The sequence below is a fragment of the Sitodiplosis mosellana genome, unplaced genomic scaffold (assembly GCF_009176505.1).
Source record: "Sitodiplosis mosellana isolate CC-2019 unplaced genomic scaffold, AAFC_SMos_1.0 Smas_scaffold_6102, whole genome shotgun sequence".
Lineage (NCBI taxonomy): Eukaryota > Metazoa > Arthropoda > Insecta > Diptera > Cecidomyiidae > Sitodiplosis > Sitodiplosis mosellana.
The window spans coordinates 1,981,202-2,005,456 of record NW_022601343.1 but is presented as its reverse complement, the minus strand read 5'-3'; the positions used below and the strand labels follow the sequence as shown (position 1 = coordinate 2,005,456).

General features: G+C 33.5%; 2 protein-coding genes across 12 annotated transcripts; one reads left to right on the top strand and one right to left on the bottom strand.

The window, feature by feature from the left end:
- Nucleotides 1-767: 767 nt before the first annotated feature.
- LOC129573787 (protein alan shepard) lies at nucleotides 768-24,223 on the bottom strand. 11 transcript variants are annotated; one of them, XM_055454880.1, is made up of 13 exons: nucleotides 23,236-23,253; nucleotides 22,921-23,054; nucleotides 20,965-21,247; nucleotides 18,842-19,075; nucleotides 14,650-14,885; nucleotides 14,505-14,563; nucleotides 13,891-14,015; nucleotides 4,046-4,187; nucleotides 3,607-3,806; nucleotides 3,099-3,290; nucleotides 2,840-3,004; nucleotides 2,593-2,745; nucleotides 768-2,447 (listed from the first exon to the last, which is right to left on the bottom strand). In XM_055454880.1, exons 3-12 carry the CDS (start codon nucleotides 21,007-21,009, stop codon nucleotides 2,608-2,610), a joined length of 1,536 nt encoding a protein of 511 aa, XP_055310855.1. In that variant the 5' UTR covers nucleotides 21,010-21,247; nucleotides 22,921-23,054; nucleotides 23,236-23,253; the 3' UTR covers nucleotides 768-2,447; nucleotides 2,593-2,607. The 11 variants fall into 11 exon arrangements, with proteins under 11 accessions (XP_055310855.1, XP_055310860.1, XP_055310852.1 ...); XM_055454885.1 differs by lacking the exons at nucleotides 22,921-23,054; nucleotides 23,236-23,253 and adding an exon at nucleotides 23,937-24,223 and having other exon boundaries at nucleotides 3,607-3,794; XM_055454877.1 differs by lacking the exons at nucleotides 22,921-23,054; nucleotides 23,236-23,253 and adding an exon at nucleotides 23,937-24,209.
- On the top strand, nucleotides 8,658-12,701 carry LOC129573782 (uncharacterized). Its single transcript, XM_055454819.1, has 5 exons — nucleotides 8,658-8,754; nucleotides 8,900-10,222; nucleotides 10,320-10,619; nucleotides 10,687-11,293; nucleotides 11,361-12,701. The coding sequence occupies exons 2-5, from the start codon at nucleotides 8,909-8,911 to the stop codon at nucleotides 11,456-11,458; spliced, it is 2,319 nt and encodes a 772-aa protein (XP_055310794.1). The 5' UTR covers nucleotides 8,658-8,754; nucleotides 8,900-8,908; the 3' UTR covers nucleotides 11,459-12,701.
- Nucleotides 24,224-24,255: the final 32 nt, after the last annotated feature.

The window sequence follows — 24,255 nt, the reverse complement described above, 5'->3', positions numbered from 1 at the left end:
TTTGAAAACGATCGTAATCAGTAAAGCACATGAAATGGAGAACACACATTCTGAAAAATAAAATGAAAAAATTCGCAAGAAAATCTGACATTGTCAGTTGTGATAATTATTTAATAATTGTATTTTTCAAATGATTTTCCCAAGTGTTTTCATTTAAAAAAAATACACAGCACTCAATATGATTTCGTTTCCGTTCATGTTTCTTGATTATTTTAAACTGTGTTTTAGTTACATTACAGTGACCTATATGTATAAGGTCTGCATGCAAAGCAAATAGTATCGATAAGAGCATTACAAGCTAGGTATTCCTATTTTCTGTCTTCTGTTCCATTTCGCATGTGACGCACGAGCTTAATCGATGTCGTGCGTGCTTTTGTGCAAAGTGTAAAAAATCTTTCGATTAGTTGACTGTATGTATAACTTCATTCTGAAGAACAAAGTTTTTTTTTTAATTTTATGCCAAAAAATAATAATTAATTACAAATTTGGTGTCTTGAAATGGCAAAAAATTAACCAGAGAAAATGAAAATAAGACTTATGCAGACCTCAATAAGAACGGCCACACACGAACTGATTTAGCAAGATAAATTTGACATAAATTTCAGTGTCGTCAACAATCAAATATGGCTTTTGACGCAATTATGACTGAAATAAGGTGTAATAATGAAAACGAAAATACATGTGCATCAATTTTTTCCGTTGGGTTTTGCCTATTGCATGAGTGTCGACTAGATTTAGGCTAATCGAAATAAATAAAATATATAGAATTTGTTGTCTGATTCTCAGCACGTCTCATCTCTTATTTTTCATCTTTTACATCACATCTTTCATTTCTTTTTCATAAGAAAAAAGAAAAAAATCCTACAACAAAACTTGTCATTTGAAGAGTCCACAAAAAATAAAGAAGAATAAAATACATTAAATTACATACTAAATAAGGAATCGCTTTTCTCGCTCTTAGTTAGTGTTCGTACTTTGTCATTTGTTTCTTTGAATTCTATTGTATTTTGTGGAACACCACAGCTATATGTTTAAAATGATGGAGAACAGAAATTGGATGTCAACGAATTGTGAGCCGAAGTTTGAAATTAGAACCAATGAACGTTATTTGTGACGAATGCATTCCTACAATCAAGAAAATATAGTACTTTACCGTTCCGATATTTTGTGACATAATAAAAAAAATTGGTCTGATAATTTCTCAAATTAAGTTTGAAAATGGAAAAGGGAGGTCCTAAGAATTTCGAAATGTTGAAGAGCAAGAAAGACAGAGAAAATGTATTTTTTAGATAGCTAAAATCTAGATTAAATTATCATAACCTAAAACTAATATTAATTCTAAGTTTTATTTCATTTTCTTTTTTTTTTTAAACGAGATATCAATCTTTTATTCCATATTTTCCCTCCAAACATCATGACGCTCATCAGCCGATGGCAACATTGCACCATTTAATGACTCAATAATGTTTGTGAGCTTGTGTTTCATTTCCAACATCCCGAGTTTGCATTATTTGAATATAATTAACTCTATTTATCGATTCGTACGTCAACAGGAAAGGACTGAAGAACAACCTTTAGTCTTGTTCTTTGCTTTCTAGAATTCAACTGTACAGGGATCCTTAGCCAATTCAAAAATTAAATCGACAAAATACTCGCCAAATTGGTAGAAATGGAGAGCTTATGATCATCTTATTAAATCTCTCTATGAGAGCGAACATAGAGCTTCCCCAATGTTGTTTGTCGTTTGACGTTTGCACCTCCTTCGTTCGATCTAATCTAGTATAATTAATGTGTGTGTTTGTGTGTGAGTGTGTGAGTGTATATATATGCGACCGACTGCGAATGAAGTGATTATTCTAAATCAAAACATGCACCCATTCGTTTATTGATCTGGAGAACTGCATCGATAAAAATGTCTGATCTATTCATTTTTCTGTAACTATACAGCCGTTTGTGGCTAACTTGGCCAAAATCAAATTGAAATCAATTTATTTTCCAGTATCAGCGATTTATTTTCTTCTCTGCTTCTCATACTCATCTAATCTGCGTCTCGGTTGTCAAGTTTCTTCACACATCTTTTTTCCATTTTTTGTCGTTTTATTTTTATGCAAAATACAATGTTTTTTTTTCTAATCTTTCCTCGAAACTAGCTCATTTCCACTAATTGGAATTTATCATTCTCTCGATCTTGTTTTGTGAGTGAACGTTTGCGTTCACTAAAAATTTCACATCAGCCATTTTATTTTCATCTTTTTTTTAAATATCTATTCAAATGTAATGTATGTCTAAAACATAGATTACATGGTTCTTCTAGCGTCTCATGAAAAAAGTTTTCAGTCGAATTGGTTTCAAAAAGAGATGAATGCATTTCAGTTTTGTCTGTTTAAAAAATCGCATCGATTTTGATGAGGTATGTATGATGTCCACGTCTACAGAGATTAAATATACTGAAATTTCAGAAAATTATTCAAAGTCATATATACTTATTTATCATGGAATAATGTTAAATAAATGTATCAAGTATATGATGAGTGCTGCACAAAAGAATATATAGATATAATGTTAAAGATAAGATGGAAATGACGCATATACCTGAAGTTATCTGCTTTATTTGGTAGCACCAAGATGTTGGTATTGGGTATATGCCTCATCAGGTGAAGCAGTGTTACTAGCTTGTTCAGTATCAGTCATTGGCATTGTTGGTATTATAGCCGGGGGATAGTATGGATACGGTGGACTGATATACTGTGAACAAAAAAAAAAACAGAAATAATTGGTAAGTAAATTGGTCAGCATTCAGCTAACTTCCTTTTGCGAATATTTTTCTTTCTCGACTTACGGGTGAATTAATCTGAAGTGTCGCTAATTGAGGCACCATGTGTCCATACGGTACAGCACCAGCTTCACTACTCATAATCATCGAAACCCCACGGGGCTGTACCTGTGATACAGATTCGGGCTTAAATGCTGGACTCACACTTAGATGTTGCGCCATTTGCATATACTAAAATATGACAAAAATCAAAAATCATTCTCAGTGAATTTTATCTATACACAACGATTTAGTTGGGACTCGTTAGAATTGTTGATATTCTTACTTGATCATCTACTTGTGCCATCGGTTGAGCCATCATATAGCCTGACACCCATTGTGAACCGGGCATAGCATAACTGCCAACTGGTTGTGCGCCAAACCGTGTGTACGGAACACTAAGTGGTGTACCGACATTCATATTAACACCATTTTGTGGAAGAGCTGTATCATATGCAACTGGAATACCCTGCATTGTCTGAAAAGAATTTTAGTTGAGTACATTACTTTCCATAGACATTCCGTGCGGAAGACACGTTATCTTAAATTTTCTATATTTTCTCTTTGAATTTATCCCTAATTTTTGCAACTGACCAAATGGAATGAAATACGAAGAGTATCAAACAAATTCGTATTCTACATAGAATGGGCAGAGATCAAACAGTGTGAACATATGTGATCATTGTATTAATTGACAGAAACTTGGCAATTGTAATAGCACATACATACTCTTGGAGTATCACTGAAAACTCTTGTTGATCATAAAGTATTTGACAGAAATGGCCATTTCTTACCTCAGTCACCTCGCGCCAAGTCCGTGTATTGGGATCATTTTGGTTTTTAAACGCATTCTTTTTCTTTGATCCCCCATCGGCAAATTTGACAAGCAATGGATCCTTAGCACCTGGCAACTGAGTGCCATTGAATATTTGTATGATTTGTTCGCATTTCTCACGCGATTCCATACGGGCGAATCCGACGCCTTTATTTATATCTGAAACATTGTAAGATCGGTTTTCATTTGGAAATTTTAAATACAATGATTGCGAACGTTAACCGCGCCATCAACACTTTGCATACATGTTGTAAAAAATGTTCTACTTTTATTACTTTTAATCAACCAAAAATCATGAAAATTAAGATATTAAATCAAATTTGAAATAATAAAAATTACAAAAAAATAATCGCGGTTAAGATTCGTATCACAGTGGTCAAAATAATAACAAAAATCACCTTTTGACTGTCCTTGCTGATCACGCAAAATTCTAGTTGAAATAACTTGTCCATACTTGGAAAGAAGATTTTCTAAATCGGTTTCCTTAAACGACGGAGGCAAATTCGCTATATATAAATTGGTTGGGTCCTGTTCTTGTTGCTGTCGAAAGAGAAGTATTTGGTTTTCAGGGGAAAACAAAGGAAAACAAAAGAAAAATAAATTCAATTAGTTTGTTTTTCTTTTTTTCGTAAAATCGTTTGTGTTTTAAATTTAAAAAAAAGAAGACAAAAATGTTCATGTGTGATTTTGGTTTTTTTGTGCGCATGTTATCTTGCTTCGTCTTACTAATCTGATTTGAGATAGCTCTAATAGCTGACTTTTTGGTTTTATCCAAATCCTCATATTATGTTTATCATGAGTGTTTAAGATTAACTGTTAGTCAATGTCATAATCGTTACGAATGTCACCTTCGAAGGAATCAATTTGGTTAAAATGATGCTGATGATTATGAATTAATGTATTCAAACGCGAAAGAAGAATTAAACATTAAAATGGACTTCATCTATTGTTTTTATACGTTTTCAAATATGTTTTGTATTTACCCAGAGAAGTGGTATGTGTAAAAATATGTAATTCGATAAGAACATTAAAGTGCTCATTATACTTGTTTTCCTGTTTAAATGAATGCTAAGTATTTTTTTTATACTGTAAAATACGAAACGGTTTTAAAAAACATCCCTGCATCACTTTGTGACGTGCTATATTTTGCTTTCATTTAGATAGATTGTCCTGGAAATGAATCTAAAGATTTTTTTGAACGAATTCCATATCATCCAGTCTCAATTCTGAAAAATACAGAAATCATTTGTTGAAATTGATCTTATTTTGTCATAAAACCTTTGTTTGGCTGATTTTCTATTGAAATTAATACAAAAAAAAGTTTAAAAGTCATTATTAATTCGAAAATAGTATCAGTTGATCAGCCAGAGTAGGGCAATAACATTTCGGCCGACATTTTTTCACTTTTTTTTCTTCTCAATATTATGGATAAATAAAGTCTTGAACGCACATAATAAAACTGACGAAAAATTTAATGTGAACTCAAGATATAAATAGTGTTTTAGTATTTAAAAAATAAATTATCTAAAATGGCCGGCTCATTTTTCTATTTTGTTTGTTTTCCTCTTATTAACAAGATTACACATGTGTTAATTTTTACAATATTAACAAAATAAAATTCAATGAACATAAATGAATATATCGCCAGAACGGAACCAGAATTGTATTAATTACAACAAAAAAATTCAATTATTCGATTATTGTCATTATTATTTAGGTTTAGTGGTTTAGAGTTTGGTACAGAAAATGCTTATGATAGGCATTGGGCAATCACGTACATGTATTGTCGATGATTATTTTTCAAAGTTCCCATGCACTTTTCATATTCTCTCATAATACAATTTTGAAGGTCAACTTCTTTCGTCATGAAAATGGATTTATAACATCTACTGCTTTTATGTGGAAGCTTCAGCGTTAAAAAGGAATAATTCAATATTTCAATTGGACAGAACGAGGATATCGTCAGTCTGGAGGCACCATATTGACGTCTTTATATTTCTAATAAAATTAAACCACATAAAATCGGAAGATCAGAGAATTTTTTCTTAGACCGTTCGTAAAAATAGTGTGAATTAGAAAATGCGCTGAATAGAGAAACAAAGTAGGTATTGAACACTGTTTCATTCCATTTCATAGTTTTCTCTGATTTTGTTCCGAACTCATGGAAGTGCGCAGTTGAATGAGACTCAAGGAATGAATTTAAAATGATCAAATCATTCGAAGATTTAGAATAATTTTAAGGGAGAATGGTATCAAATCGTAGATTCTATTTCGAGCTTCAGACACACATTCTCATTAAAAAATGTTCAAAATTTCGAACAAACTAATATAATAATTCTTCAATTCAACACATTGTAAATATCTGAAAGTTTCTTAAATGGGTTCAATTGTAGACAGAAACAGCTCGGTAGGTTCTGGCCCACCAGAAACAAATCGAAATAATTGAATTTCTTAAGGGGAAAATAAAATTTTCAACCGAAAACCTTAGAAAAAATAAACTCCACCTAAAATATTAGCGGTTATTTAATCATTTCTATTCTATATGTTACACTTTACAGTCGTGGAGAGCTTTAATGTATATGTATTTGTAACTATAATTGCAATGGCTGTCGTCAAAACTTAAACTGTACTGTTCAAAATAGCACTAGTTCTATTCGCAAATATTGAAATAACATAATTCGAAAAGATATCACTTGGTTGATATATTGAGTGGATAAATATGAGTTACTGTATTTTTTTTTAAATTCAACTATGTTCAGATATAGAAAGAAGATAGATAAATCAAACAAAAACTGAACTCAAAGAAGATATAGGATGACTGATCGGAATAAACAAAATGATGAAATAAATGTTGTCTGGAATTTCCAGATTGGAAATATATATACGCTTCCATTCATCAAATCGAATATACCCAGCTGTAAAATGGTTGTTTGTTTGATTACGTGACGAACTAAAGACAGGATTCGGTCTGCCGTTGGCCATTTTTCAGCCAAAATTTTAAAATTCCAAGCCAGCCGAATTCTACAAAAAACAATGTATTTTACAGGTGGTTCCAAACTTTTTGACTGTCTGTGCATATACATATATCTATGGGTGAGATTGAGAGTAGAGTATGTTTTTTCTTCGATTGATATTTTCGAAAAGGCGAGTATGTTTTCTGATGATTCTGTTGGCGTTGAAGTAGACTATGTTTACATGCCTTAGGTTGTCGCGGTTTTACGGTATTAACTGATAAGAGATAACAACTTGGTTCCTTCGGCAAAATTGTAGTACTCGAAGTCTTCTATAACTATGCTGAAGACAGTTTTCTCTTATCAGTTCCGCGAAAACCGCGAAAAACCGTGACGACTCGCCAAAAATGAACATACTCGCCTTTAACCATTTTTAAGTCGAAAGAAACTTACTCTTCTCTTTCATAACAAAGTCAGTGAAACATACACTACTCTCAATCGCACTCATATATATATTTCTTTATAAATATTTTTGTTGAAACTATCACATCAACTAACTTCCCTACAAAAATGATGTTCTATTTGCTAAAGGTGTTAAACGGAAAGGATTTCATAGTGATGATTTTAGAATTTTTTAGCAGAAAAATCCAAAGGGAATCAAATTCCAAAATCCATTAACATACGCAATGTGAAAAATAAATGCTTTCATTTCATTGTTTGACCATTGTCGGTCTCGGGGGGCTTCGGGATTTGAACACCCGACAAATAGTTTATTTGCTTTTCACAGAGTGCCGCTTGGGTTGAAATTGTTTATCTATTTATGGTTATTGAAATCATGGATGGTCTTTAAAATTATTATATGCAGTTTCTGATTTTCAAAGTGTAAATTGCGATTTACTTATGCACCGGACATGGACTCGACCATCTCCTAAATGCGAACACTATCGAGATTCATTAGATTTTTATGTTACAGCGGATTTGGCGATGAAAATGCTACTTCTTCTACCTCCGAAAGATGAAACGGGGGCTACTCGAAATGGTTCAAATACGTTTCGTTGCTCATGCTCTTGCAGGATGAATGTAAATCAACTAGTTAACTCCAATCAGCCTAGCGTTGCCATATGGCAACACACAGAGGTTGCTGCATTTTTAAGAGGATAAGAACCGAACCACTCTTGATATTGTTGAGTGTAAGCCCGTTTTGGACGCTCAAAGAATGTCGCTTTCAAATGATGTATTACTCAAATGTCTAACTCCAGAGGTTTGAAAATACCAGCATCCCAAAGTTTACCGATTTTTAAAATGTGACATTTTTTTCGATTGTCAAAAACAACGAGAACGAGACATGCATTTTTCGGAATGGCCAAAATATTATTTGTGTAGTATTTTAAGAGCTTAAACCGATGATATATTGCATTTATGGAAAAAATGTTATTTTCATTGTTTTTTTCAAGTCGGGGTTCTTGATTACAACAACAACAACAGGCAATATCTCGCGATCCAAGTCCTCAATTGAAAATTTAAAAATGCAGTTTTGTTCCTTACAACTCAAAGATTATATCCCCAAAATATTTTCAGAATTGGAGCGAAATAATTTGCCTTGGCTGATTCGGGTTAAAGTTCTGTTTTACAACAAAATTGATTGATTGATTGTAACCGAATGTAGTTGATTCTTTTTTTCCGTCAAAATCTACTGAAATTTCAGTGTAAACCAACTGTATGAATATTGAGAACGAGAAAATGTTAGATTTTAAATTAAAGAGAAAAGAATTCTGTATCAATTAATAGTGTTCATACAACGGAGCAAAGATAGCATAAAATTCTATGATTTAAATTATTCATGTTTTTGTTCATGTATTGATCCAAAGAGAATGAACTAAATGGTGAGAGTATATTTTCAAATTCATTTCTTCTGATTTTCAACGATTACGTTTTAAATTGTCCAGAGATGGCAGGCAAAACTAATGTAGTGAATATTCCCGCTATTAGTGTTGGTTCATTTTGAAGTTTGTTATTGTAAACAAACCGCCGTTCACAATTTCATCATGTCATGAAATATGAAACTTTGCTTCGTTCGACTAAATTCATATTGAACAGCATTGATGTGTCAAACTGCTGCCGGTTGCACATTCATATTGATCTGAGCATTTGAAAAGGCAAGTCATTTGTTGTGCATACTGTTCGAATTACAGTGATTGTTGTTTTTTTCGTTTTTCGTTAAAATAAGTAATTTAGAAGCAACAAAAAATCATTTCTAGTGCGATCTAAAGTAATTTTTGTGTTTTCATTCTATTTTTTCAGGGTTCAATAATGGGCAGAAAAAGAATAGGGGCACATGCCATTCGTGGCAATAGGCCGAAACCGCGGAAAGTTGAAGATGGCAAGCAAAAGGAGGAGAAAGCATACTTTGCAATCAAGTTGGCCGCCGCTAGTATTGTTCGACCGGAATATCGTGATCGTGTTCTGCCATGGATCACAAAAACCAGCATAAAATGCACCGAAATATCTGAATTGGCGTCGCTTTTATTCCTCAACAAAGTCAGAGTTGCCACTGAAGAGGCCATCATCACCGGCAATTGGGAATATTTCGACGATGGCGATGGAATGTACATCATCGAAAATTGCTTCTATGCTGTGTTGCGGCGCTACAAGGAAGACGATTTCATTATGGATCCATGGTTCCGGCATTGCTTTGAGAATGTGGACACAGAGAATCGCTCCGCATGGCCAAACAATGATTACTTCGGCAACTTGATGAAATATTTAATCCAAAAATATGGCCGTAATGTGAAGACGAATTTGGATACACATGCACAGAAACGATTGCGATATTTCTTGAGATTGAAGGCATTCAGACAGAACTACACTAACCGAACGAATGGCCTACCGAATACATACGATGAACGAGATGTGGCAAATGCAGTATCATGGGCAATGAAACGATATGACGCAACAAGAGGTGATGCGGATCGCTTGGCCAAACGAGATCGATTACTGCTTTATGTTCGAGACATTCGCGGACCGACTGACGATGATATCGCCAAATTCACCAAAGACGAAGATACATGGTTTGCATCATTGCCAATGTGGTTGATCATGCAATCAGAAATCGAAACGCACCTCAACTGGGTTGAACAGCACCACGACAACATCGTGCAAGTCATTGCGTTGCCAAACATCAAGAATTTGGTGGTCATCCCAATCTGTCATCACACGCGAAAGGCAGTGAGAATAGACGCTGATGTTTTGTATCGTATGATGTGCGAAACCGGTACCATTCCGCGTGATGAATATGGTCGGCAACATACAGTGGGCCACGTCACGTCAAAATCAAATCAAGCGTATTATTTCAATATGATTTTTAACATGGAGAAAATCAATCGAGTGTTGAAAGCAAACAAAAAATTCGAACATATTCTCAGCGATGGTGTATCGGCATCGATTCTGTACACAGTGAAGAAAACCGTAGTCGACAAGTTAGTGGAAGATGGTTTGGTGCGTAAACGGTACTCTGATGGTTTCTATGTCTATGAATTGGGCATTGATTGGGGCATGAAGACGTGGAATGCAACCGTTAGGCGACGGATTAATAATGACAAAGAGCGAATTCATAATGGCAAAGAGGTATGTTAGCGATTGAATGCATTCTATTGTGATTGTGTCATGTGAATCCATTTCATTGTTTAATTTTTATTGTTCGATTTTTGTTTCCATCTCACAGATGAACTTCACAATCAACAGCAAGAAGTATCATTATGGGACCGGAGAAGGAGTGCGTAAAGAAAAGAGAGAGCGATGGACTCGTGCCTTTGGGCAGTTCGAAGAGAGTGATCGAAACAACCGAGCGCGATATGACCGAATGCCACCACCAAAAGGAAGCAATTGGCGTGACTACATACGGCATCGATTCACCATCATGAAGAAAGCCATTGCAGTGTACACAACCGAAAAGTACACACGTTTAAGTTTTGATCATTACATCGAGTCCAATCGGGTCAGTGACAAGGTGGCCGCAATGCTGGTAAGAATTTACGATTGAATTTTTGTTTCTTTTGAAAAAATTGAATGTTTTTGTTGTTGCTCAACAGACAAATCGCAAACGATGCATCATTAACATTGGAGCTTCCCAACCACCTGCAAATTCACCAATACAGATCAAGAAACACGTTCGATGCCCGGGCGTGCGGAAATTGGTGAAGAGTTTCAAGAAAATGGAAGGCAATGTCATACGATTTGTGAACGAAGCCAGATCATCACGATTGTGTGCCAGATGTTTCGAACCGTTTCCATTAAGTACATTGAACGATCGTGTCAAGGTGTGTGAATGGTGCATACCCGATCAAGATGATTGGCCTGATGGAATGAAGCTACCAGAGAAAATTGTAGCGGCAAAGAGCAAGCGGAAGTTACGATCAGAGCGACGAGCGATGCGGAAAACAGCAGTGCAGAATCCAAATCAACCCCGTGGTTTTGTGTCTAAGGTGATTTGCTACCGTAAAAACTGGCAACAAAACGCGGCCAACGGTATGGATGACAATGTTGAAGAGCGCAGAGGTGTAATCATTCACGACGCTGAACTCGATATCATCGAGTACACAGATGAATATGTGCCCGAAGACCCTGTTGACGACTCTCCAGTACTGAAGACAGTTTGGCAACGTGACATTTCGGCTGCAAAATTGATCTTGTACAGAGGTATGTTATTCATCGAATTGAAATTGATGCAATAGTAATGTGTGTGTTTTTTTTCTCTTTGTTTCAGGGCATTGCGAACTCTTTGGACATCGGCTGCATGATGCGTTCACACGTCAACACCTCGTGTATCCAACTCGATTCCGAGTCAACTTCAACATTCATTAATATCAATGGAGCCGCAATTTATGATTTATTTTTCAAGAGAATTTATGTAACAGTATGTTATTTGTAGTTGGTTGAGGTCTTAGTCTCCCAGACATCATCGATACCAGATATCGATGGCTATCTATATTCTATAGTCTATATAGATGTAGGTAGAGTACAGGATAATTCCTGTAGGTGAGTATCACTATTTATTAGCATATTGAATATTGATTCATAATCGTTTTTATATCATCCTAATTGATTTGTTTTTACTGTTCTTTTTCTACTTCCATTGTGACGTTAAAAATGACTGAAACTACACCCAAATGCGGGCCCAAATTCAACCGTTTACATACGCTTGGTAATGGATGTATTTGCGAGAACAATTGGCAGTAACGAGATGCAATTTGTTGAGGTGGACGAAAAAGGCTTTTGAAGGATTTTTTCATGAGATTTCAGTGATCAGCAAATGTTAGAAGTTGATCCTGGCCTACGTTTGGGTGGTGTACGATGCATAGAGCTGCCAGTTGAAGCGAACTGTTCATGTTCGTTCGAGTTTTTTTTTGAACTTGAACGAACATGAACACGAATTCCTTAGAATGTTTGAACATTCGAGTTCAGTTCAACTGGCAGTTCTAACGATGTACCGTGATGGCAATGAAGAAATCATTTGATTGAAAAATTTCAAATATTATCGTTTATCGTCAATATCATATGTACCACATTCTTCGCTATTTAAAAGCAAAATTCGAAGCATAAATGTATATAATCGCTATCCAGGATTTGTTACGGTGCATTGTACCAGAAGAGCACTTGACAAATTGACAGAATTGATCAATGGCAGAAAATCATTTGTTTTCGTCGAACATGTGTTCTTGCCTGGAAGATCTCCAGTCGAAGGCTATGGTTCCGATGTACGTGAAGACGCAAAATCTCAGCGATATCAACAACAACCAAACATAATGTTCTCAGCAAGATCAAGTGAGAAATTCTCGCGTGCCATAGGTGTTCCGTCGACAACCGATAAAGTGTAGTGCTTGTAAGTTCTGTGTGATTTGAATGTAATCATTTAGGATTTTTTTGCTGCAAAATCACTAAGTATCAATATAAAATCCTTTCTCTTTTACAGTGTAAAGGTGTATTTAACTAGAATGTTTATTCTATGAAAAATGTCACAATAAAATGTGCGCATTTGAGTTCCTTCAATTGTAACAACACGCTTATTGGTTACAGTTGTTAACACTAAACATAAAAAAAAACAAAATTATAAACAGTGGAGTTGGCATCTCACTTGGTTGGAACAATACAAATTTCTTCTTTTATATCAATGATCATTTCAACTCTAGTTATTCAACTATTGGGGCTATCGTTTACTTCTAATGAGAAAAAAATAATTAAAATTTCAATCTGACTGCTAATGTGGTATTTGTCTCAAAAAAACAAATATAATTAGTATATGTTTTAATATCCGTAGAATATAGTTCTAATAGTATTAACATGATGTGGGATTAAGGAGGATAAGTCGCAAAGGAAATGGATAACTTGCATTTGCCAAAAACTAGCACAAAAGTGTACGAATCTGAGATAATGAAAGACAATATATCACAATAAATTTGCAGTTAAATTACAGTCAGTAATTGTCAATGAAATGTTGTACCGAGTGGGGTGGATCGATTTTCAAATCAAAATACGAGATATTTTTGTGCCACAACTTTGGCAGAAAGCAATTTTGGGTGCTCCGAGTAAGTTTGGATTATGACAATAAAATGGAAGTGGACTTCGCGTTCGCCGCTCATCTTTACTTTTCGATGGTCAACATAGTGTTGGCTGACTAGAAGTCCTATTGAAATTTTATTTCTTTTACGTATTGAAATTTGCATTTAAATCTTTTTTGAAGATTGAGAGCGCGTCATTTGTTATTTCTCATATTATGGTCGTACAAACCGATTTAGAAACATGTATTACAAGGTATTATGCGTAACATAGAAAATAAAATACATAAAAGTGGAACATGGATATGGAAGCAGCATTAATGTAACATGGATTTACATTTAGAAGGTGATGATTGAAATTTTCCAACCACCTTACATCAAAGCTATTCGGAAACACATGTTTTACTCTAACGATTCTGATTTTTTCTGTTACCTTTCATGTTACCAATACTCACTCTCAACTACATAAATATGAATTGGTTTTGTTCATTTCTTAATTTATTTCGAGTATGTGTAAGTATTGCGTTTTGTTTAATTAGAGAAGAAGCGAATTTTGCAATTCGGATTTTTTATATTTGAATTTGAAACAGATTGAGTTATTTGTTAGGAAAATCGCAATCAAATAATAGGGTGTGCATATGGGTAGGGTATATTTTTGGTAGTTATGATGATGGTAATTTCGATTGAACTTCGTTCAGAAGAGGAAGGGTTAAATATTACTTGCATGCAAAACAAACGTACAATGGCCGGCCTATGTAGCATCCAGATACCCACTTTGGCCATCTGAGCTTGGATTCCTTTCGATTGAAGACCTTTAACAGCTCCTTCGGCACATGCAGGTGATTCAAAATCAACAAATCCGTATCCTGAAAATCCATTTTATAATAAATACCTTGAAACGTTTTACCATTTTTTTCTCACGTGAATCAATCTTCTTGCGAAGAACATTTCACTTCTCAGAATTTCTTCAAAAAGAGAAACAGGAAACATGTCAGCTTTATCCGGAAACTTCTACATTGAATTTTCTGTCGATGTCCCATTTTGCCTCACTGTAATTTCTCTTTTTGAATAAATTTTGAGATTCTATCGAAGATGTTTACACCAAGAATTTTCCGCAATGGATATATTTTGTATTATCGTGTCAGACTAGTTGCTAACAAAAAAAATCTGTCATGTTAGCAAAACTGTGCAATTGTCTTGTGTGTCATGTGTTTGTCGAAATTTTGTTTTTGAATTTCTTTGATATGGGCTTAGATTTAGGTAAGAGTGGAGAAATATTTGAAATTAAATACTTCAAATTATTGAATTACAACGGTATTAGAAATTTCCAAAGAGAATTAGAGTTAAAAAAATACCTCTACATTTATTCGTTTGTTTATCTAGAATTGCCTTTGTTGAAGTTATGTTTCCATATCTGTAATTTGAAATAAACACATTCTTGATCAAACGTGCGATTGAAATATTGAGCAAAAAACACGACAATAAATTGGTTTCACTTACTGTTGACACATGTTAATTAAATCCTTGTCTGTTGTGCATTGTTGAAGACCTCTAATGTATAAATTTGTTTTCGATAAAGTCTCTTGTACTTGAGGCGTTCCGTTCGGACCCATTGTCGTGTTTGTGTTTGTGTTGCTGAGACTAGTGCTTATTGTTCCACTTTGGGAGCCAGTATTCGAGGAGCTACTAGAATTCGTATTACTAGGAGATGCAGCTGTTGGAACACGTGGACCATACTGAAAGCATTGCCAAACATAAATGTACGATGTTATTTTCAGGTTCCCAATAACAGTAACTTACTATTATACATTTAGAATAAAATTTGATCTTTACTCAAAATATTTCGGAGCAAAAGATATATAACGTTTTGCTCGTAAACCAATATTCATACATTTTCATTTTTATTCGTCCAAATTTTTTCTCTCGAAAAGTCTATTTCCTTGCTGGTTGCATTGTAGTATGTGCAATGCTTATTGCTTCGCTACAACGTGCGGCGAGGCGACTTTAGGTTTCGCTAAAATCAATATTTCATCTTAAGTACAGAGAATGCCAACAACAACAAATTGATACGCCTACATATTCTGCCGAAATACGACTAACGGTAAAAGTACAACCGTAATCGCTTTGCTGAATATACTGTTCGGAGCGAATGTAACAGAAAAAATGTCTTTCGTTGTTTAAATTTTTCTGTTTAATTTCCATTTGTGAACATGAATTTTCCTCCTACGGTGAATAAGTAATTAACATGTAACACACCACTTTCTAGCATCGAAAATAATTTTCTAAAAGCTTTTTTAGAACGGCAATCTTTAGAGAAACTTTCGATATTTTCCAAGTGCACAAGAAAGAAAATTCTATCAAAGTGTGAGAGTAAGGAAAATTAAATTGTATGTGGCCGATGTACACATATTGTAAGCTTAAAGACCGGAAAATTCATAAGCTTAACAAATAGTCGATCAAATGCGGTGAAAAATCGGCTATTCTTTTTAGTCAATGTAAATATCTTTTCTCCCTTCATTCCAGTTGAGCTTTTTGTTGAAGTTTCGAAGTCTCGTCGAAAGGGTTTTCGTTCATGAAATGTCAGAATTATTCGACGAAATATGGATTACCATATGGTAGGTATATTCCGTCGCGGCAGTAACATAAATTTTATCCGGCCATCTGGAATAAAATGACTATTTTACCGAAAATGTTCATGTATTTAGATAGTTAACGAATTGATTACCACAGTTTTGTAAAACTTGTTTTTTTTTCTTCATAAAAGTAAATGAGAGTAATTCTTGCCTAATGATTAATGTAGGCGGAATGAATTTTTGAAATTCTTCTCGAATAACCGAAACCATAGAACACTTGCTTTTTTCCTGGTTTGTATCGATTTTCGAAATTACATTCGTGGACGAAAGTAATGAAAATATTACTTCTGCGTGCATTTAAAGCACATCAAATCGATTTAGAATTCGTACGTGAGATATGAATGCATTCGTTGAAAATATTCTCTTTTTTTAGAAACGTTTCTATTCAATTACTCACACATTTCACTGGAAGTAATGTCTTTCAAATTATTGGTTTATTCTTATCTAAAGCACAGTGAATTCCAAAAGTTGGAACTATATTTAATCACATTAAATGCCTGAATATTCTTTCAAAATGTGGCCGACTGAATTATTTTTCTGTCAAATAACAGAGTATCTTTAACTTACAGCCGCTTTTATCACTGAAGACAATGCCAAAAAAAATACTTCTTTGCTCTGTCTCGCTCTACTGCTTAAATGGTTGTACACACACATACACAGACGTACATATACACACTGCCAATTCCGACCGACCGATAGTCCAAAAGTGTATTGAAGTGAGGACTTTTGAAATTCATTTGTTGGTGTACAAAAATGAATGAACGACATTTTAGGGGCGTTTACGTATGGCGCATGCTCTATAAAAGTTTACTCGATACATGACGTCCATGAATCGTGGCGAAAAATTACCTCGAAACCAAAGTATTGGATGCAATGAAAAGTGGAGGAAGGATAAGACAAAAACGAAAAGCATGGTATATCAGAATCTATGGATTATGAAATTAAGTTTTTTTGTCTCCAAAATAATGGCAAATCTTAAAATTTGAATGAATTCAACAAAAAAATCAAATTTCTTCTAGCTGATTTCCGTGGTAACACGGCTATCAATCAGATGGTATCACCTGGATGTTCTAACACTTGAAGTTTCAACAGATTTGAACATAAAACGTGTGAATCATGTACATTTTATGGTAATTTTCTCCATTTCAGCAAAATGAACATTGTATTCAGATATTTTTTGGTTAAAAAGCAAATGATTATAATAATTGCATTTCTCATTGGTTGGAAAAGTATAGCCAATCAAGTAAATACCAATTCAGATTACTCTATGCACCGTTTTCATATAAAAACGTTTTTAAAAAAATGTAATGTTCTAAGAATACTAATGAATATTCAAAAATACAAAGTCAAATTCAGTCTTTTTTGCTCTGAAATTAGATTTTATGGTAATTTTAACTTCCATTTGACTAGCTTTATTGTGTTTTATTCAAACGTATTCTACAGTTTGTTTCCAACAGCCACCTCCACATAGTGGAAAACGATAGGCAAAAAAGTATTGCAAACAGCGTCAAATACATTCCGACGTCATTAAATGGTTGTCGTCATTGATAATACAGCGTCCTAGAGTCATTCAAGATGATATCAGTCATTTTGAATGGAAAATCCAAGCACTGGAACGTTACTCCATTTTAACCCCGTCTAGAGGTTTTTTTTGACATAATTATAACAGTAAATTACTGAATTTTTTGTTTTTATTCTCTTTTGTTTTGATTTAATTTTTCAAAATCACAAAAAAAAACATTGATATAGTTTTACAATTTTCTGTGCAATTTGTTGTGCAATTATAGAGATAAAATTACTTATTTTTTTAAAAATTCGTTGGACGTTCATATCAATTCGTTAGAGGTGAAAATGAGATTTGTTTGTAAATTGAATTGAAGACAAAGAGAAAATATGCTAAAAAGTGCCATTTCAATTTTTCAATTAGTTCAAGAAGGGAGAAAATAATCATTTTTCTAACGGTTAGTTGGACGTAAAGAATCCTTCTTTAATTGATTTTGAGAAGAAAAAAAATCGGGGAGTTTCTGGAGCTAAAATCTTTAAAAACTTCCATTGGAAGTCCTTCCGTTGTTGTTCGTACGATACATTGAACAGTTGGAGAACCAATTATTGAAATATAATTGAATGAGTTTTACATAAATCACTCTCAGAATTCAAAGGAGGCAAACTAGAAAAAATATATAGTGTAAAACATCAAATTACCCACTGTGTTTTCGCCATTGTAGGCAAAATGTCAGTTTACGTCCATTGTATTAAAATTGTCGGCGAAATGTCATTTTACCTACATTGTTAATACAATGGAACAACATCTCACCAACAATGTAGGTAAACTGACATTTTGCCTACAATGGCGAAAACACAGTGGATAATTTGATGTTTTACACTATATGTTTTTTAGTTTGCCTCCTTTGAATTCTGAGAGCAGGTGTTAATCTGAATGCCTCTATTAAATCCATTCGCCTTTTTAAAGCATTCAATTTTTTTTGGCCAAATGAATTTCATTGAATGTTTGAGTGTAGAACTAAAACGAAAATTGTAATGACATGGATGCGCAAAAAATTACGCAGATTGTATACATATACGTACTTTGATTGCGTCAAGGCAAAATGTATGGAGAAATATTATGGAAATGATGAGACATTTTTAATCATTGAGTGAATTAAAAAAAGGCACTTGCTGATTCCTATAAATAGCAAATTTGTCAAAATGAAGACAGAAGCTTTCATTCTAGCAATTTGATAATCTAGTCTGCGCACGAAAGAACAATTTACAAGCTAAAAAAAAGCTTTTTCTTGTTGATTTTCCTCAGTATTCAAGATGTTTGTATACTGCTGTTTATCCACAGCTGGTGTCCATCATAGCAGTTTATTTATTATTATCGCAACGGGGATGGTTTTAACATTATAGCCACCGTTTCGAGACTCTAGTCTGAAATCATTTGACGATGTAGTCTCAATACATGAGTGTCGATTCTCAATTAGAAAAATTGATATTTTCGAAATTATCTTAAAATGTTCTATTCATATCTGAGACAAACAAAAAATACAACAAATTCTTACCGGTGTGGCCTGTTGAGAAGCAGTGTATGTTGTATATGCCGGCTGCGGCAATGGAGATGTATATCTATATGCTTGTTGCGCGTTGTAACCGTGTTGGGTCCAATTGGTTCCTCTATATGGAGCACCGGTTATATTACTAGCCGCAGGACTCGACATTACAGTCCTTTGAGGTCCTTTAACTGACACTGATGGCGAAATATTTGGGTATGCATTACGTGGCACAGCTGTACTACCCTTTTTTTTGGAGAAAAACAAAATGACAAAGTTCATTACATCAAATAGAAAATTGTGAATAGAATTTTTTTGAATTTTAAAATATTTCAGCATTAATCAATGAGGCAGTATCATACGGTATTTTCAAGTCTGAATTAATACAAAATTGAATTTTTTGTAACAAATTGAGCAAAAGAAAACGGTTTTTCAATATGAAGTAAACGTTGAAAATGTAATTGGAATAATTGGTCAGATTATACTAAAATTCTCTACGTTTACATAGATAGATTTATTATTATGCATAATGTGAATGACCAAAAGGATTATTAAAGAGTCCTAAATCAAATCTATATGGATGCATTGATTATACAATGAATTAGCGTGGGGAATATAGGATGAAAAATTAAAAAAAAAAATGAATGCAAAACTGAAAAAATAAGGAAATACATTTTGTTGAATAATTGTAATTTTGAATGATAAACCATATCCCATATTCCTAAATTGATGAAATAATTTTGTACGTAAAATATTGCTGAGTTTTCAGAAGAAAAAACCCAAATACTCAACAAAACTATATTTCATCCAATTGCATAGATTTCAACAAGAATCTTCTGCAATTTCATTATATTCGATCTAATGAAATCGACAAGAATCCTCCGAATTATATGGATTATCCGTGATAAACTGAAATTATATATTTCTGCATCTGAACAGCACACGAACAATATAATATCGGCTTTTGACATGTGCACGGATATTAATTCATAGTGCAGTGCGCTCGTCTACGCCAACGTATGTGTGATATTCATACGAACACTTATTGATTATTCAAGAGTGTGTCGAGTGCACACAACTACGAACAATTTGAAAGCGGGTGCGACATCCTCAAACGACAAACTAGATGGAAAAACTTGCATTTGTGTTCGATAGATAAAGAAATGAACGTACTGAACTTCCACTTTGTCAAATTTAGTTGATAAAAATCATTGTTCCTTGTGACGTTTGAGTTCATTTCCACGAAAATCGGATCAATTTGTTTTTTTTTCTCACGTGTGTGAATCCTACACAGAAAGTCATGTCATCCTTAACATAAAAAAAATCACTATCGATCTTTGTAACTGTGTGCTTTGCTTAACGGTTACCATATGCAAATATGATGTTCTAAGATAGCACAAAATTCAATGAAATGATATATGGATTTTCAAATATTGAGTTCCAATATCGAACATTCTAATGCCAGATCTTCTGAAAAATTCTACTAATTTGGTTGATATTTTCGACGTTACAAATTATTCATAAATGATCCTTATGTCATATTAAAAAAAAAGAAACAAATACATTAAAATATTTGTATTGAATACACATTTAGCTTCTTCATTCTTGGCAAGTCTCGCGTTTTACGTACGGGAAATGAAAATTTCGGTTTTTGCAATGGTAACGTGAATTCACTGAAGGAAATGAAAACGAGAGAAAAGATTACATTTGGGATGTCACACAAATACCAGTGAATGATATTTGGTACTCAGCGGCTATAACAAGAGACTGCGCAAACAAAGCTTTTTCTATGGTTTCCATACATTTGTCCATTTGTATGCCATCTCTTTTCTTCGCACATTGCGGTTCGTACAAATGTCGAAGAAAAGTGTCAAACAATCGAAGTGAATGAAACTTTTCAACAAAAATAGAACCAAAGTACTGCTTTACTGGGAAAATTTTCCAAAAATGAACTGACAAATCAACTCGCGAATGAAAAAAAACATGTGATATAAGTATGAGGTCTAATCAAATACCAAATAAAATGTTGAATGCAACTTATTCGCCTAGAACGTTCAGTGAAAATAGAAATTGTTACAAAATGGTCTCGAAAAATTTAAACAGAGTTAGTGAATAACAACGGTTCCCATATTTACCATCATTTTGTAGCTAGTCTTCTTTGCGTTCAATAAAACTACCATAACCCTAACTGCACCAGCCCAAAAGTGGATATTGGCCAGCAGTTGTGGTGCGTTTAGGTTTGTTCGGTTATCCTATTGTCTTTTATTTTGTAGTTGTAATAGTTGACGGCTGTAGCAGCAACAGTGAATGCTCCAACAGTGAACACTAATTTAATTTGATGGTGATTTGCTGTAGGTTTTTAATTATATACATATAATTGTATGGACTTGAGCTCGAGCGATGATTTCAGGCTTCCGTCTAAAAGCGATGAAAGATAAATGAATGAACTTAGTTTAATTTATTCATTTTATTGAATGGAAATGTTTTAATTTTTTAAAAAATTCATTTCCGATGCATTAATACTGTATTTTTCTTCTTATTCTTTGATTGTAGACAATTTTCTGTGCATGTGAATTATTATACTCATTAATATTTACAGTTTTTCAGATCGGTTCTTTTCGGATTTATAGTTTAATCTTAAATCATTTCAATCGATTATATTTTGAATAGTGAAAAATTACACTTTGATAAAATCATCATATGCGTTTATGTCTTTATTTGTATTTGAATGGAATTTTAATCTGTTTTCACATTGATTTGTTTTTATTCATTGACGGAATAACTAAACAGCGACCAGCTTCTTTTGACACCCATCAAAGTAATTGAAATCGGGTAAAAAGGCAGGAGGCGTGAAAATTTGACTTCAAAGCAGTAAATACACGTAGAAACTTTTGCTCAGATACACGACACACAATTAGTGATTGATTGGAAAGCGTCACACAAAAAATTTAACGAATTTGAAATGACAAAGTGAGAAATATTCAATCTTTAGGCTAAATATGTATTCGATATTTTGCTTGAAATATTTTCATTTTTACTAAGTATATGTGCAATTGAAAACCGGCAAACTAAACACTAAATCAAATGCATTCGCTTTAATTGATCGATTTTTTACACTTTCAATTTTTTTTATCTTAATAAAATATTTTTCCTTGCGGAACGGGTACCACCAATATTGATTGATAGATAGTAGAGAGAAAAATAGTAACAACATGTTTCATGCCGATGATTAACAGAGGAGACACACACAAGCAAAATTCGTAGCTCAAGCGTTTGCGCAGACCAAAGTTGAATCCAATTAGCCGGCGATGAATGAATAATGCAAAGACAAGCATTTATTGGTCGAATTCAATTTTAAATAACTAACGATACGTATTTTTCATGATTTTTTTTTCTTTCTGTTTTTGACTTATCGGAAGCAATCTGCACTATATGCGTATGTTTTATTAAAATTCTCATTAGAATTTTCACAAGAATGCACCACACTATGGATGCATCCAATCCATTTTTCAATAGAATAAATGAGATTAAATTTGAGTTGTTCGATTCGATTTTGTAGTTTTTTTTATTCAATTGGATTCCATTTTAATTTGAAGAAATCTGAGTGAGAGTATGACATGCACACAAACAGACAAACTACCATTTCTCTCATTTCAACTGATTTTATTTGTTGTTTCGTTGGATATTAATTTATAGTAAATGTATGTGATGTATGTATTTTTGCTGTCTTATCGCGATTCTTATAGATGAGCTGCTCAACATTTGCCGTATTTATGGCGTTTGTCGTTGCCGGTTTTTTTTTGCCAATCATTTCTATAATTTTTTTTTTCATAAATTCACACAACTAAATTTCGATCAAATAACAATATTTGAAAAATTGCTTAAATTTTTTTATTCCACTGCTGATTTTAAATTTCGAATCAATAGAAATACTCTGGCAAAGAGTAAGTACTCTGGACTTTTATTGGGATGAACTTTGTTGAGTAAATAAAATTATTGTTATGTATATAATCAAATTTTGTTGTGTTTTTTTTGTTTAATCCCATGCTATTTGTCAAGAATGAAATGTTAACAATCAAAAACTTTATTACTTGTGACTTGGTTGGTAATGCCAGTTATTTTGGATTGGTTTTTGTAGTTTTCTTTATCGTGTTATCGTTTGCAAAATCATTCAGAATTTTCAGCACTCAACACTTTGATACAATATAAAACACTCTGCCACTCCCTGGACACCATGTTTTCATTTGCAAAAAAGAATAAAAAGACTACACACATTAATATACTTGTATAATAAGTGTAAAGCTGACTACTGACATCGACTGACAGTCGAATACACAAAGGAAAAAGTAGGTAGTAGTATTCAAACAAATACAAATACAAATACACACAACTGAAATCATAAATACTTGTGAATTCGGGTTGCATTGAAGAATGTAGAGAGTGTTTCCAAACAGCAGAACACAAGCTAAAGGCAATGGCGTGTGCATGTTTTGCGCTTGTCGAATATTTTCTACATGTATGTGTGTAAATCGAATTGATAGTCATACATACATGCTTGTGCAAACGCCAAACATTGTCATGAATTTCACTTATGGTTTTTTTTCGAACAAACAATAATGATAATTTGAACGAGAGATTGATCTTGTCATGCATTACATTGTAGTGCATATATATATATATATATATATATATACAATCGGAAGATGAATATACTTTTGCGTAGATTGGTCATTTGATGTTTGTATGTATGCGACGATAAAAAATGCGCATATCCGTGACACCAACGATAATGAATCGCGGATTGGTTTACATTTGGGCGCATCAACCAACTTCACTTTACGCATACAGACGTGCATTTTTCATTGTTGGTTTTCAATGTCTCGAACCAAATTTAATTTATTACGCTGGGCTATTCAAGTGGATTTTCAAATGGGTTTTCTGAGTTTCACTCTTTATTAGTACATGCGAATATCTCACATCTCTTTTCTTACCACGAAATGGTGAATGAACAAAGAACCAAACAGGCAAATTCACAAAATAATTACCGATCCCAAACAAGCAACGGCCATTAAAATTACTAATGAAAATAAATGAATGTTTTACTTACTTAGTACTAAATCAAAGTTCAACTTATTTACATTTTCGAAGGAGCACAATACAGAAATCTTGAAATTTGAGAATTACAATATCTTTGCAGTCATTACGACGGTATATGCATTGGATACGGTCAGAATTGTGTTTGGTCTTGTATGCATTCAAAACGTCATATGACACGTACGTTCAGCTGTTTTTCACACTTGTACTTGTCTTATAGTGTCCAAAATTGACTTTACCAATGGGAATTTTTAGTTCCGACAGAGATAGCAAGAAAGACATGTTTGTCTTACAAACATATACACGTACATATGTGGTTGTGTATGTGTGTA